Genomic DNA, 13,962 nt, shown 5'->3' with positions numbered 1-13,962 from the left:
AGCAACCACTATTATTCAAATTTACCCACCAACCACTAAAGCCAGTGATGATAAAATTGAAGAATTCTATCCATTTCTTCACTCTGAAATCAAGCAAACATGTAATCAAGATGTATTGGTAATTACTAGTGATTGGAATTGCAAAGTTTGGAAACAAAGAGGAAGTAACAGCAGTTGGAAAATATGGCTTTGGTGACAGAAACCATGCTGGAGATTGCATGATAGAATTTTGCAAGACCAATGACTTCTTTATTGCAAATACCTTTTTTAAACAACATTAAAGACGATGTACACATGGACCTCACCAGATGGAATACACAGAAATTTGTGGAAAGAGATAGTATAAAAGCTCCACATCATCAGGCAAAACAAGGCCAGGGGCAAATTGTGCAAGTTCAGGCTGAAGCTGAAGAAAATGATAAGTCCACGAGAGCCAAATTATGACCTTGAACATATCCCACCTGAATTTAGAGATCATCTGAAGAACAGATTTGATACAGTAAACCATTAAAGACCTCAGACCAGAAGAGTTGTGGGATGACATCAAGAACATCATACAGAAAGAAAACAAAACATCATTAAGAAGACAGGAAAAAAGGAAAAGACCAAAATGGATGTCAGAAAAGACTCTGAAATTTGCTCTCCAGCGTAAAGATGCTAAAGCAAATGGAAGAAATGAGCAGGTAAAAGAGCTTAATAAGAATTTCAAAGAGCAGCTCAGGAAGATAAAGTCAAATATCATAACAAAAATGTGCAAAGACGTGGAGTTAGAAAACCAAATGGGAAGAACACGCTCAGCATTTCTTAAACTGAGGGAACTGAAGAAAAAATTCAAGCATCACTTTGAAATATTGAAGGATTCCATGAGCAAAATTATGAATAATGCAGAAAGCATCAAAAGAAGATGGAAGGAATATACATAGACACTGTTCAATCATTTCAAGAGGTTGCATATGATCAAGAGCCAATGATACTGGAGGAAAAAGTTCAATGAGCATTGAAGGTATTAACAAAGAACAAGGCACTGGGAATTGATGGAATAAAAATGGAAATTTTTATACAAACTGATGCAGTCCTGGAGGCACTGACTCATCTATTACAAGAAATTTGGAAGACAGCTACCTGGCCAACTGACTGGAAGAGATACATATTTGTGCCCAATCCAAAGAGAGGTGATCCAACTGAATGTAGAAGTCATCAGAAAATATCATTAATATCTCATACAAGTAAAATTTGCTAAAGATAATTCAAAAATGGCTGCAAACATACATTAACAGAGAACTGCCAGAGGTTGAAGACAGATTCAGACAAGGACGTGGAACAAAGGATATCATTGCTGATGTCCGATGGATCTTGGCTGAAAGTAGAGAATACGAGAAAGATGTTTACCTGTGCTGTATTGACTATGCAAAGGCTTTCGATTGTGTGGATCATGACAAGCTATGGACAACATTGTGAAGAATGAGTATTCCGGAACACTTAATTGTGCTCATGAGGAATCTCTACCTGGACCAAGAGGCAGTTGTTCCAACAGAACATGGGAACACTGGATGTTTTAAAATTAAGAAAGGTGTGTGCCAGGTTGTATTCTTTCACCATGCTTATTCAGTCTGTATGCTGAGCAAATAATCTGAAAAGAAGAATATGGCATCAGGATTGGAGGAAGATTCTTTAACAATCTGTGGTATGCAGATGATACTACCTTGCTTGCTGAAAGCGAAGGGGACTTAAAACATTTACTGATGAAGATCAAAGAGCACAGCCTTTGGTACGGATTGAATCTCAATGTAAAGAAAACAAAAATCCTCACCACTGGACCAATAAGCAACATTCTTATCAACGGAGAAAAGACTGAAGTTGTCAAGGACTTAATTTTGCTCAAATAAGTCACCAACACTCATGGGAAAATCTGCTGCACAAGACCTTTTTTAAAGTGTTACAGATGTCAGTTTGAGGACTAAGGTGTGCCAGACCCAAACGCTGGTATTTTCAATAACCATGTGATAGTTGGACAATGAATAAGGAAGACCAGAGAAGAATTGATGCTTTTGAGTTATGGTGTTGGAGGAAAATATTGAAAGTGCCATGGGCTGCCTAAAGAACAAACAGATCTGTGTTGGAAGAAGTACAGCCAGAGTACTCCTTGGAGGCCAGGTTGACCAAACTTAATCTCTCATACTTCGACATATTTCTAGGAGGGACCAGTCCCTTGAGAAGGATACCATGCTTGGTACAGTGGAGGGTCAGAGAAAAAGAGGAAGACCCCCAACTAGACGAATTGGCACAGTAGCAGTAGCAATGGGCTCAAACATAGCAACGATTGTGAGGTTGGCACGGGAATGGGCAGTGTTTTGTTCAGTTGTGCATAGCGTTGCTAAGAGTTGGTACAAACTCGATGGGACCTAACAACATTTCTCTTATAGTAATGATGATGATTGATGATGATAATCATACAGTTTTGACAGAAGGTATTTATTTGTACTTGAGAACTTACCTTTGATGCTAACGCATGTATGAATAAGGGGAAGAATGTTGTTGATGTTGTTGTTAAGTGCCATGGAGTCCGTTCCAATTCATAGTGGACCCTATATAGTGTTTCCAAGGAGCGGCTGGTGAGCTTGAACGTGCCTCCTGTGCTCCTATCTGAGCGTCAGGGCGTGGGCACTACTGTGGGCCCCTCAGGCGGGTCCCGGGCTCGAGGTGGCAGGAGTCGGGGGCCGCTTGCCAGGACATGGGGACTATGGCGCTGCGCACTTGGGCACTGTACCACTTCAGGTCTTAGAACCCGGGCAAGATCTCGCTGCAGGAACACGAGGTGCTGAGTCTGTGCAGCGAGCAGAAAAGCAGGATATTGAGGGATGGCTTGAGGGCGTCAATGGCCGAGGTGACCCTGGCCTCTTCCCAGCCTTGTACGTGCAGGTGATTCGCGTACCCGAGCCGGGCCCGGCAGGCAACGGCAGCCCGCATGTACGGACCTGCAACGCCAACGTGCTGCCCAGCGGCTTTGAGCTCCTGTCTGCCACGACACCCACCTCCTTCAAGCCTTAGACCAAAGCCTTCCAACCGCTGCTCCAGGGGTAGGCACAGCTGCCGCCGAGCCCCTTCTAGCTGTCGAGCGCTGGCTTCCAGTAAGGCGGGGGGGGCGGGGGGAGGGGGGCTGCAGCCGTCGCCCCGGCAGCTCTGGGACGACAGCTCCACGGTGGCCGAGGAGCCAGGGGCGCTGGGCAGGGGTGCGTACCCGGACCTTGACGGCTCATTGTCTGGAGGAGGCATAGCGGGTCGCTACCGCCTCTCCACGTGCTCGGACCTGTCTCTGGGCTCCCACTACTCCGCGCCCCTGCACCATCTACAGCACCACCCGTCGGGGGCTAAGAGCTGGGCCACGGTGAGCCACAACCTCACCGCTTCTCCACCTTCCTCAAGTCTGGTGGCGAGGCGTCGGGCTTCATCAAGGACAGGAACAAGCTGTGTGTGGTTCTGGGCCCCTAAGGTCCCGAGTGGCAGGGGAACCCCTACGCCTTCCTGTGCACCACTGACGACCCCACCAAGCAGACCAAGTTCAAGGGCATGAAGAGCTATATCTCCTACAAGTTGATCCCCAAGCACACACAGGTGCCGGTGCACTGGCGCTACAAGCACTTCGACTGTTTGTACGCGTGCCTGACTGAGAAGTTGCCCATCATCTCGGTGCCCCACCTGCCGGAGAAGCAGGCTGCGGGCCGCTTCGAGGAGGACTTCATCTCCAAGCGCAGGAAAGGGCTCATCTGGTGGATGAATCACATGGCCAGCCACTGGGTTCTGGCACAGTGCGATGTCTCCCAGCACTTCCTGACGTGCCCCAGCAGCACCGACGAAAATGCCTGGAAACATGGTAAGAGGAAGGCAGAGAAGGAAGAGATGGTGGGCACCAACTTCTTCCTGACTCTGAGCACACCCCCTGCCGCAGCCCTCAACCTCCAGGAAGTGGAAAGTAAGATCGATGGCTTCCAGAGTTTCACCAAGAAGATGGACAACAGCTCTCTGCAGCTCAACCATCCGGCCAACGAGTTTGCACGCAAGCAGGTGACCGGTTTCAAGAAGGAGTATCAGAAAGTGGGTCAGTCCTTCCGTGGCCTCAGCCAGGCTTTCGAACTGAACCAGCAGCCCTTTTCGGCCGGCCTGAATCAGGCCATCGCCTTCACTGGAGATGCCTATGATGCGATTGGTGAGCTCTTCGCAGACCAGCCCAGACAGGACTTGGACCCAGTCATGGATCTGTCAGCGCTGTATCAGGGGCATCTGGCTAACTTCCCAGACATCATCCATGTTCAGAAAGGAACTCTTACCAAAGTAAAAGAGAGTAAGCAACACGTGGAAGAAGGAAAGATGGAGGTCCAAAAGGCGGATGGTCTTGAGTCAGGATCGCTATAACACGATTTCTTTTGCCACTTTGGCTGAAATTCACCATTTCCATCAAATTCGGTAAGAGACTTTAAATCACAGGTGCAGCATTTCTCACAACAACTACAAATATTTTTCCAAAAAGTGACCCAGAAGTTGGAAGAATATGATAGTGTTTAGTGAGTGAACATTTGGATTGGGGCCTTTTGTTCAGCAGAATAAACAACTGCTATCAAAGAGCTCTTGCCATGGGATGCTACCCAGAGAAGCCGTGATGCCTGAGATGGAGGCAGAGATGATGACGTGGAGAGATGGAGCAGCTGGGGACTTTAGACACAGAGAGGGAGAGGAGCTGTGTGCTGATGACCTGGGTGGTTGGTAAAGCATGGAGAGGATTGTATCCATGGCAATGAAACGATATACCATAGGATGAACGTAAAACTAATGTTCTCCCATGTAAACTATCACATAATTCACAATAAAACATTAAAAAAGAAAAAGAGCTCTTGCCAACTATCAGTGGTGTTACAAGGATGGGTTTTGTGTTCAACTGAAACCCAGCTGAATATATGATTCTGTAGGAAAGAAACAGTTAATACGTTTTGTAATAGAAACAGTAACACACATTGTAACTAAATTATACTATGTGTGCCTACATTTACCATTGTAACTTTTGAAATAATGACTATACTATTTGCCTTATTGCTTTTTGAACTATGGGTATTTTAATGCATACTTTGTAGACCTCAAAACCCATGAAGGGTCTCAAAGAAGTTGGCTGAAAAGAGGCAGCTGTGGATGCCTTTTACTCTTGTCCATTGGGATTACTTAAATTGAACCTGCTCTCTGTTTACAAACTCCAACTAGAGCAGCTAAGCGACTTTGTGCCTTTACACTCTTGGTTTTTGCTTTGGGTTTTTATTCGTTCCCCTCCCCCACCTTTTTTTCTTTTCCCCACTAAAAAGTAAGCCGCAACTTTTACGATTGAGTGAAACTTATAATGACAAACTAATGGTAACTAATTATTATGGGCTCAGAGAAAGAAGAAGACCACCCGTCATCAATTGATACAACAAGTGTTGTCCCCTGACAAAATGCTGGTGAGAATAGGGGAGAAACTCGAAGATCATACTTAGACAGGAAGGAAGTCTGTCTGTTACGGAAGGAAACGATACCATTCTACTCCCTTAGATTGCCACGGAAGCAAAAGTCTCTTCATCGAGTGCCCTAAAAACTTGGCGTGAAGACTTAAGTAAACCTGTCTTATGAAATGGACAAGAGAGGTCTGATCAATCAGGGGATGCAAGTATAGAATTGGTGACAACATTTGGTTTTAGTTGTTAGAGCTTTTTTGTTTTGTTTTTTTGTTTTGTTCTGCTTTTTCTTTTAGCTTGAAGAGATTTTACTATTCAGTGTGGCGTTTTTTAAAAAAAATCAATCTACAGTGTTAACTGATTGAGACTCCACTGTAATTCACTTGTTTACTCAATGAAAAACTTCAGGAATGTCTGTGATATTCAGTGTTCTACGTGGTGAAAGTCGTGTTGGTTGAGCTAAGGAGGGACTAGAAATAATTTCTACTATTCCAGATATTGAAGGGGAAAAAAATAATCGACTTCTACTGCATTTTTCATGGGAAAGCATTGATAAGCCCCAGGACATCTGATCTTAGCAATTCTTGTAACTCTGTTCTTTTGCTATTGTAAGGGATTTACAAGTAGCTAGCAAATACCAAAAAGATTCACCAGCAGCTTAATTTTTTTAAAGTACTAAGAGATTCTGACGTGAAATGCCAAAATCTCAAATGTTTTTTATTGGTGGTGAGCTAAACAATGCGATTTTCGAATTTGCAGGTTTAAAAACTGTCACTTCAAGGTTAAAGTATCCACTGTTTTTATAAAATCAAACTTAACTGCTGCCTCATAAATCCCTTGGTACTGAAATGGTAACATGGTCAGTAAAGAGGTCAGTCTGAACAACTGGTGAGTCATATTGATTAAAGAAAGGGCTGGTGAAATAAATATTCAACAGCACATTTAATCTCTAAAATCTCATGGGTTGCACTTTTAAGATCAGATACCAAAATTTTGATATTTGGTGAAAATATTACACCTTAAGTTACCAGAGAGTCAGTTTTAACATCTTGTGACTCTGTATCACACACATGTGGAACTGTCCCCAGCTGTATGTGATTGATTGAAGAGCACAGTTCCACAGATGAAAAACATTATATATGGATAAATGTTCATTTTACTGAAGAAGTTTGGAGAATATAATGTTTAAAGCATAATGCTTTTCAAATGATTTGGAAATCACTTTGGTCTTCCTCTTTATTTTAAGGGTGGTTTGATTTGATTTACCTGTGCAATGGAGTTATCTGAGGTCTTACATGACTGTGCTTTAGCCTGGGTGGTTATAGTTTAAATGATCAAACCTGAAGATTAGTGCACAAGGAAGTGTAAGTTCATGGTGGTGGTGGTGGTGATGTGCCGTGGAGTCGGTTCCGACCCATAGCGACCCTGTACAGGGTTTCTGAGGCCGTAAATCTTTACGGGAGCAGAAAGCCTCACCTTTCTCCCACGAACAGCTGGTAGTTTCAAACAGCTGACCTTGCGGCTCGCAGCCTGATTCGTAACCACTATGCTACCAGAATAGTAGAAATTATTTCTAGTCCCTCCTTAGCTCAACCAACACGACTTTTCACCACATTGTTGTTGTTGTTAAGTGCCATCGAGTCGGGTCCGACCCATAGCGACCCTGTACAGGGTTTCCGAGGGTGTAAATCTTTACGGGAGTAGAACGTAGAACGCTGAATATCATCACAGACATCCCTGAAGTTTTTCATTGAGTAAGTTCATACTGTCTACTTATAAGAAAACGATTGCTCTTCATCACTACATTGCATTACATCACTGATTCATAAAGAGTGTAAATGAATTCTGTGAGGTGGAACACCAGAATTACTAGCGCTCACTCTCACGTGCGATCTTTATTTCTCTAACATTCTTGGTCCTATTGAAACATTTCAGTACACAACAATACTGCAGTGTTCATATCCAAGAGAAAAGTCATCATAATGTGTATGCTGGTCATGGCGATCAGTGTGGTACAGTTTTTAAAAAATAAACTATAATGCCCTTAAAAGAAAAATTCTGAAAACTTCTTAGTGATAACCAAACACTGGACCTGGGGACTCAGGACCATAGTCTTGGTGAACACCAAGGTCAAAAGAAAAACTAACACAAGTTCTGGGTATTCATTCCAAAATCATAAGCCAATCATCCCACTGGGTCTTCCTCTAAGCTCTATCCCTAGTTTCTCCTCCAAGAATTGCAAGGGTTGTTAGTGCTGTCGAGTCTCACAGTGACCCTGTACAGGGTTTTCAAGGAGCAGCTGATGGGTTTGAACTGCCAACCTTGTAGTTAGGAGTCAGTGTTTATCCTACAGTGCTACACTAGAATGTTGTTGTGAAATGCTGTCAAGTCAGTTCCAACCCATAGCGACCCTGTATAGGGTTTCCAGCAGCTGGTGAGCTTGAATCGCCAACCTTGCAGTTCAAGTGGCTTTGCAGTCTGGTGCATTAATCCACAGTGCCACACACTAGAACTGTTGTTGTTGTTAGGTGCCATCGAGTCGGTACCGACTCATAGCGACCCTATGCACAGCAGAATGAAACAGTGCCCGATCCTGGGCCAACCTCACTACTGTTGCCACGGTTGAGTCCATCAATGCTGCCACTTGGCCAATCCATCTCGTTGGGGGTCTTCCTCTTTTTCTTTGACCCTCCACCTTACCAAACATGATATCCTTCTCCAGCGACTGGATTAGGTTCCTCCAAATAACATCTTGCACAAGTCCTAAGACATTTTCACCTCAGCCATCTTACTATTGTTCACTGATAAATCCTGTCATATGTCATTAAGTAAAGAGTTAAGACACTATAACATGATTTTTCAGTATTCATCAATCCCTTCTTGACATAGCAGTCAACAAACCCAAAAAAATCTCTGGACAAAACCATCCAATCTCAACTGAGGTCGTGAGCTAGTAACTTCTTTGGAGCCTACAGCAAAACATGGGAACAACAATCAGGAGAGACACTGACCCTCAAATAGTCTACAAAGCCCAACCCACTGCTGTTGAGTGGATTCTGACTCACAGTGACGCTGGACGACTGAGTAGAACTGCCTGACAGGGTTCCCAAGGTTGTCAACTTTATGGAAGCAGACTGCCTCATCCTTCTCCCATGGTTCAAGCTACCCACCTTGATTAGCAGCTCAACGCTTCACCCACGGTGCCATCAGGGCTCCTTAATGAGCTACAATAGGGTCATAGTCTATATCCCATTCATGCCATCTAGAACCAAGCAACTCCATTTAGAATGCAGGCAGCTGGTAATGAACACATTCGCCGTCTCCCAGGCCCTGTTGACAAAGCACATAGCCAGCTGGTGATTACTGTCTGAAAACCTTCTCATCAGCTGGAGCAGCACTCGGGGCCTGGCCAGTGCCTTGAGAAAATCCATTTAGGAAGGAAAATGCTAGGTTTTCCCACAGTCTGATTCTGTACCAAAGTGAAGCAATCTGGCCCTTTGGGAGGGAACATAAGCTTGACCTCAGAATGCAATAGTGGACTGAAATGTCTGAGCCAAGAGAACCTGTCTGATCGCCCAAAGTAGCCCTCCTCTTGGATTATTCATTGGTTAGTCTCTCCTCCACTGTCTGCCCACAGCCCTGAGCTCCTCCTGAAAGCCTATTCAATTGCAGGGGGGTGGGAGGGTGACTGGGTACTTGTGTCCCTCCTGTGGAACCTAGGGGCCACCAGCCCATGAGTCTGCTCCCATTAAAATTAGTTACATTTTAATCAATTTTACAAACCAGTTCTTCATTCCCACTCGCCGCCATGTCAAGTGCTAAACTGATTTATATCTGGCTGGTGGCATGCTTAGTCACCTCCCTGCTGATTCTAAGTGCAGACCTGGCAGACAGGGGGCACTCCCCACAGGCCTGTTTGCTTTGAGAAGCCAAAACCTGTCCCTATGCCAGTAGAGCCATAGAAATTTGAGGCCAGACTACCAATGTCACTTTGTGCCAAGATCAAACTCTGTAGGCCTGGGATTCAGTCAAGGAGACAAACTCTGACCTGGCCCAGCCCTCAATGGCCTCTGCTCTGCACAAGTAAGCAGCTTTATTCTTTTTAGGAAGACGGTTCAGTCTAAATTGGAATTGAATAAATACACAGCTCAGCTGCTTAGGTTTTCAAAGTTTTAAATGTTGACGTTTTCAGTGGCTGAATAAGAACACAGGGCAGAGATCGGTGCACACTGAGGTGAACATCATTCACATCACTGTATTGTACATGGGATAAAATGCTGAAATAGCACCCATTTTGTTACATACAAGGGGGCTTCAAAAAGTCCGTGGAAACATTCCAATATTCCATTTTCTCCAAAACTTTCTGAAGTTCCCACACATATAAATTTGCCACCATTAAAAAGTAAAAAAATTTTAAAAACCCACACAGGTGACATCTTTGACTCCAAAGATGAGGAACTGCAGGCACAGAATTCCAGGGTTTTCCATTTGTTTGTCCTAACGAAAGGCCCATACATACCCTTACTGTACCTAAGCTTGTCCAGAGATGAGGTCTTCCAGAAAGGAGGGAACCCCAGTCAGAGTGGAGGGTTCAATCTGAGTGGGGCAGCTGTGACAGACTGAGTGAACTGATAAGGGGAGGCAATGAAAGCCTGCACTTCATCGAACCTGAAATATGAAGTGAAATGGGGATGGTTGTTGTTGTTGTTAAGTGTCATAGAGTTGGTTCCAACTTGTAAGCGACCCTGTATAGGGTTTTCAGGAGTCCTGTGTGGTGCTGTGGGTACAGTTCAAGCTCACCAGCTGCTCTTTGGTAACCCTATACAGGGTGGCTACGTTTTGGAACTGACTCGACGGCACTTAACAATATATGGTTTCCAAGGAGCAGCTGGTGAGTTTGAACCACCAACCTTGAGGTTAACATCTAGTGCTGATCCTACAGTATGACGTCGTTGTTCTGACCTCAAGGTTTCCTCTTATTAATACAGGTCCACAGTGGCCCCCTACCAGAGGGCAGGGGAAATACCTGTGTTTACACTGCATCCCATGAAACCCTATGAGTTAGAACTGACTGCACAGCACTTAACCACCACCACTATCTCCTGGATGCAGGGAGCACCCCACCTGCCAAGGAGCATTCCTGAGATCTGCACCAGGTGCTCACTGACACATGTGGGCAATTGGACAAATGTCTCACTGCCACCACACAAGCAAGCAGGGCATCCCCGTCCCACCTTGTATGCAAGAGGGTATGGGGAAGAGAAGATACTGTGCTACGCTGGTCCCTGACTTCCCTGAATTCTGGCACCATATTACTTCCGAGTGCCTCCACCTACAGCTGAATCCATTTATTGTGAGAAATGTATGCTTTCACACCTCAAAGCACACAGAGCAATTAATGTCCTCCGGGTGAGCGGCACAGTGAGGGAACAGGAAAATGGTTTGCCTCTTACTCTGATTACTAAATGGATTGAGTTATTGCCACCTGAGCTCCTCAACAACACTTAACAACACCAACCACCAGAGCTCCTATATGACTCTTGAGTGACACAATGGCAGCAGCTCACCACAAGGTCGGGACCAGCATGGGAGTCCAGGGCCATCCCCACCATCTAGCTATACATCTGCAGTGGTCCCTGAAAAGGCCCACCCACGCAGCTAATTTCAGGAATTCATAGAGAATATGTAACTGAAAGGAAGGCAAGAGTCAAGTAGTAACCTTTGTTCCCAGGTTTGCAGAGCACCTTTTAAGTCTTTCCAGATCCTATTTTGATAACCCTGGAATGTCACACTTTAAACAACTACTATTTTTCATAAAAGGTTCCTACTTACAACTAAGTATATTCTAATTGGGTGATATGACTGACAAAGACATTAATTATGGTCCATAATTCATGCCTAGTATATCATTAGGCCTTTGCTACAACTTGGCATTTGTGAACATGACACCATAGTTCTGTAGTTTGTGCAGCTTCCTCCAATTACTGTACTCGCGGGGCATCCAAATGAGCAGAGGTGCCGACCAATAACAGTCTTAGCTGGGGAAAGAACGCTTGTCAGTCACTCCAATGCAAAACTGGGAGAGGGGCTTCTTGGGGGTATCAACTCTCATTATCCACAGGGAGTTTAATTTGCTAATCTCATGAAAAAGTAGGTTGATCACTCTCAGATGAGAAGACCAAAGCATGAAGCAATCAAAGCCAAGAATGAAAGAATTCAGTGAGCTACCAGCCTCGCTTTTCCATGTGGGGCCTGCAACCAAAGCTTTGGTGGTCTTTCCTGTAGTGCAATCTGCTCGTAACACACATACCACTGAACACCTCTCATGATGGCGAGATTCAGAAAGACAGGCAAAACTAACAAGCTTGCGACACAGAGCATGAGTTGCCTTATTGTCTTGAGTCAGTTCTGGCTCATGGCAGTCTCAAGTGTTAAAGAGCAGAACTGCTCCTGTAAGGACCAAACTGATTTTACCTGATTTTGCCTACCTAGAAACTGCTTGACTAAACTCTAGTCAGGCTCAGGAAAGCATTTTAAATAGACAAGGCCTCAGTTATTAGTTCCCTCCAGAGGCAAGGTCAATCTCCATTCTGTACATTAGCCTGAACACGTACTCTAGCTCCAAGAAAATGATATATGTATAAATAGCCAGGCAGCTCAAGGCCAGAGGCCAGATGTTTTCCTTTACCCTAGCCTAAGAACAAAGACCACCAGTCCTGACCAATTAAACTGTAACATCTCATAGTTTGCCAATTGTTAACCAATCCAAAGATTGTAAAGCTGAGAAACCTGAGCTGTTTGAAAATTCTATAAAAACCCTGCAGACAATGAATTCGGGGCTCTTTCCCTATTCCGAAATGTCGGATAAGGTTAGAGACCTGGCTCGAGCTTGATTAAACAACCCTTATGTATTTGCATCAGTACACGGCTCCTGGGTGGTCTTTGGGGACCCTGAATTCTGGGCATAACACTCCACAGGTGTTTCTTGGCTGTAATTTTAATGGACGCAGATTGCCAGGCCTTTCTTCTTCCGCACCACCAGGTGGGTACAAACTGCCAAACTTTAGGTTGGCAGTCAAGCAAGAAACCCCCAAGAGATATAAGCAGGGTCAGGTTAAGGCATGTGAGGGCCCTAATCAAAGTCCAGACTCTCTGCCATCAGTCAATTTTGACTCGTAGCAATTCTATAGGACAGGGTAGAACTGCCCCACAAGAGGTTTCCAAGGCTGTGGTAGCATAGTGGTGACGAATTGGGCTGCAAACCTTAAGGTCAGCAGTTCAAAACTACCAGCTGTTCCACAGGAGAAAGATGAGGCTTTCTGCTCCCATAAAGATTCACAGCCTTAGAAACCCTGTACAGGGTCGCTAGGAGTCGGAACCAACTCCACGGCACATAACAACAACAACAGAGAGAGAGGAGACCAGGTGTGGCGCTGAGGGCTAATGCGCTGGACTGCAAAGTCAATTTGAACCACAAAGTTGACAGTTCAAGTTCACCAGCCACTCCCTGGAAACCCTATACAGGGTCTCAATGGATCAGAACCGACTCAACAGCATTTAACAACAACAACAACAAAGACAGAGAAAGACAACCAGACTTCTGCTTGGAGACATATGCTTTTCAACAGACTATATGACTGTTCTGATCAGGGCCACAATCGATGGGTCCCCGAAGAACGGGAAAAACATGTACAACCGAACGCAAATTCCTGAACTGAAATGATCCGCTGAGGTCAACTTTTAGCAAAGTAAGTGATTGGCGTACTACCCAGGGGACATTACGGGTGAGAATGGGGCTCCAGTCCAACAACACCTATGTGAGACCAAAACGTCACCAATGACTCTGCAAAGGGAAGAACTAAAATGTGCAGGAGACGTTGGCACACTATGGGAAATGTAGTCCATACCCCTAAACATTTGATGTTTCTTGTTGTTGTTAAGTGCCATAGAGTCAGCTCCAGCTCTGAATAGGGTTTCCACAAAGCGGCTGATGGGTTTGAACTGCCTATCTTGTGGTTAGCAGTCCAGTGCTTATCCTACAGTGCCACACAAAGATTCCCACAACTGATGTATAAAAACTGTCAAATGGGAACCTAATTTGCTGTGTGAACTTTCACTGAAGACATGAGGAAATATTACTTAAAAAAGAAGAATAGCATCCTAACTTGAGTCGTGGTGTAGCACTGGACTTATAACTGAAAGGTTGGCAGTTCAAACCCACCAGTTGCTCCTCAGAAACCTTATACAGGGTTTCTATGAGTCAGAACCAACTTGACGGAACTTAATTGCCTGAGAAACCACTGGAAAATATTTAACCAGTAAATAATATAATGACACCTACATTTGAAAGGAAAAAACCGACTATCTATGTAAGCGAGTCAATGGGGATAGGAAGCCCTTTCAAATATGTTTGGCTCTTTGCCCTTTGGGGAGAAGGATGAGGAGAGAAGCAGCCTGCTGACTGAGAAGATTGTCCACATTCTCACTG

The 13,962-nt window shown here is 44.6% G+C and overlaps 1 protein-coding gene and 1 pseudogene across 1 annotated transcript in view; one reads left to right on the top strand and one right to left on the bottom strand.

Moving 5' to 3' along the window:
- Positions 1-2,733, bottom strand: part of CD99L2 (CD99 molecule-like 2) — a 39,268-nt gene extending 36,535 nt beyond the window's left edge. Inside the window, exon 1 of the mRNA XM_006874793.1 lies at positions 2,669-2,733. Within this exon, the coding sequence (XP_006874855.1) occupies positions 2,669-2,733 (65 nt within the window). The remainder of the gene's footprint in view (positions 1-2,668) is intronic.
- A 7-nt stretch (positions 2,734-2,740) lies between these two features.
- On the top strand, positions 2,741-4,560 carry LOC102812997 (annotated as a pseudogene).
- Positions 4,561-13,962: the final 9,402 nt, after the last annotated feature.

Source organism: Chrysochloris asiatica, unplaced genomic scaffold (assembly GCF_000296735.1).
Source record: "Chrysochloris asiatica unplaced genomic scaffold, ChrAsi1.0 scaffold00301, whole genome shotgun sequence".
NCBI classification, from domain to species: domain Eukaryota; kingdom Metazoa; phylum Chordata; class Mammalia; order Afrosoricida; family Chrysochloridae; genus Chrysochloris; species Chrysochloris asiatica.
Note: the sequence above shows the minus strand (reverse complement) of the source record. Positions and strands in the feature narration are given on the sequence as shown.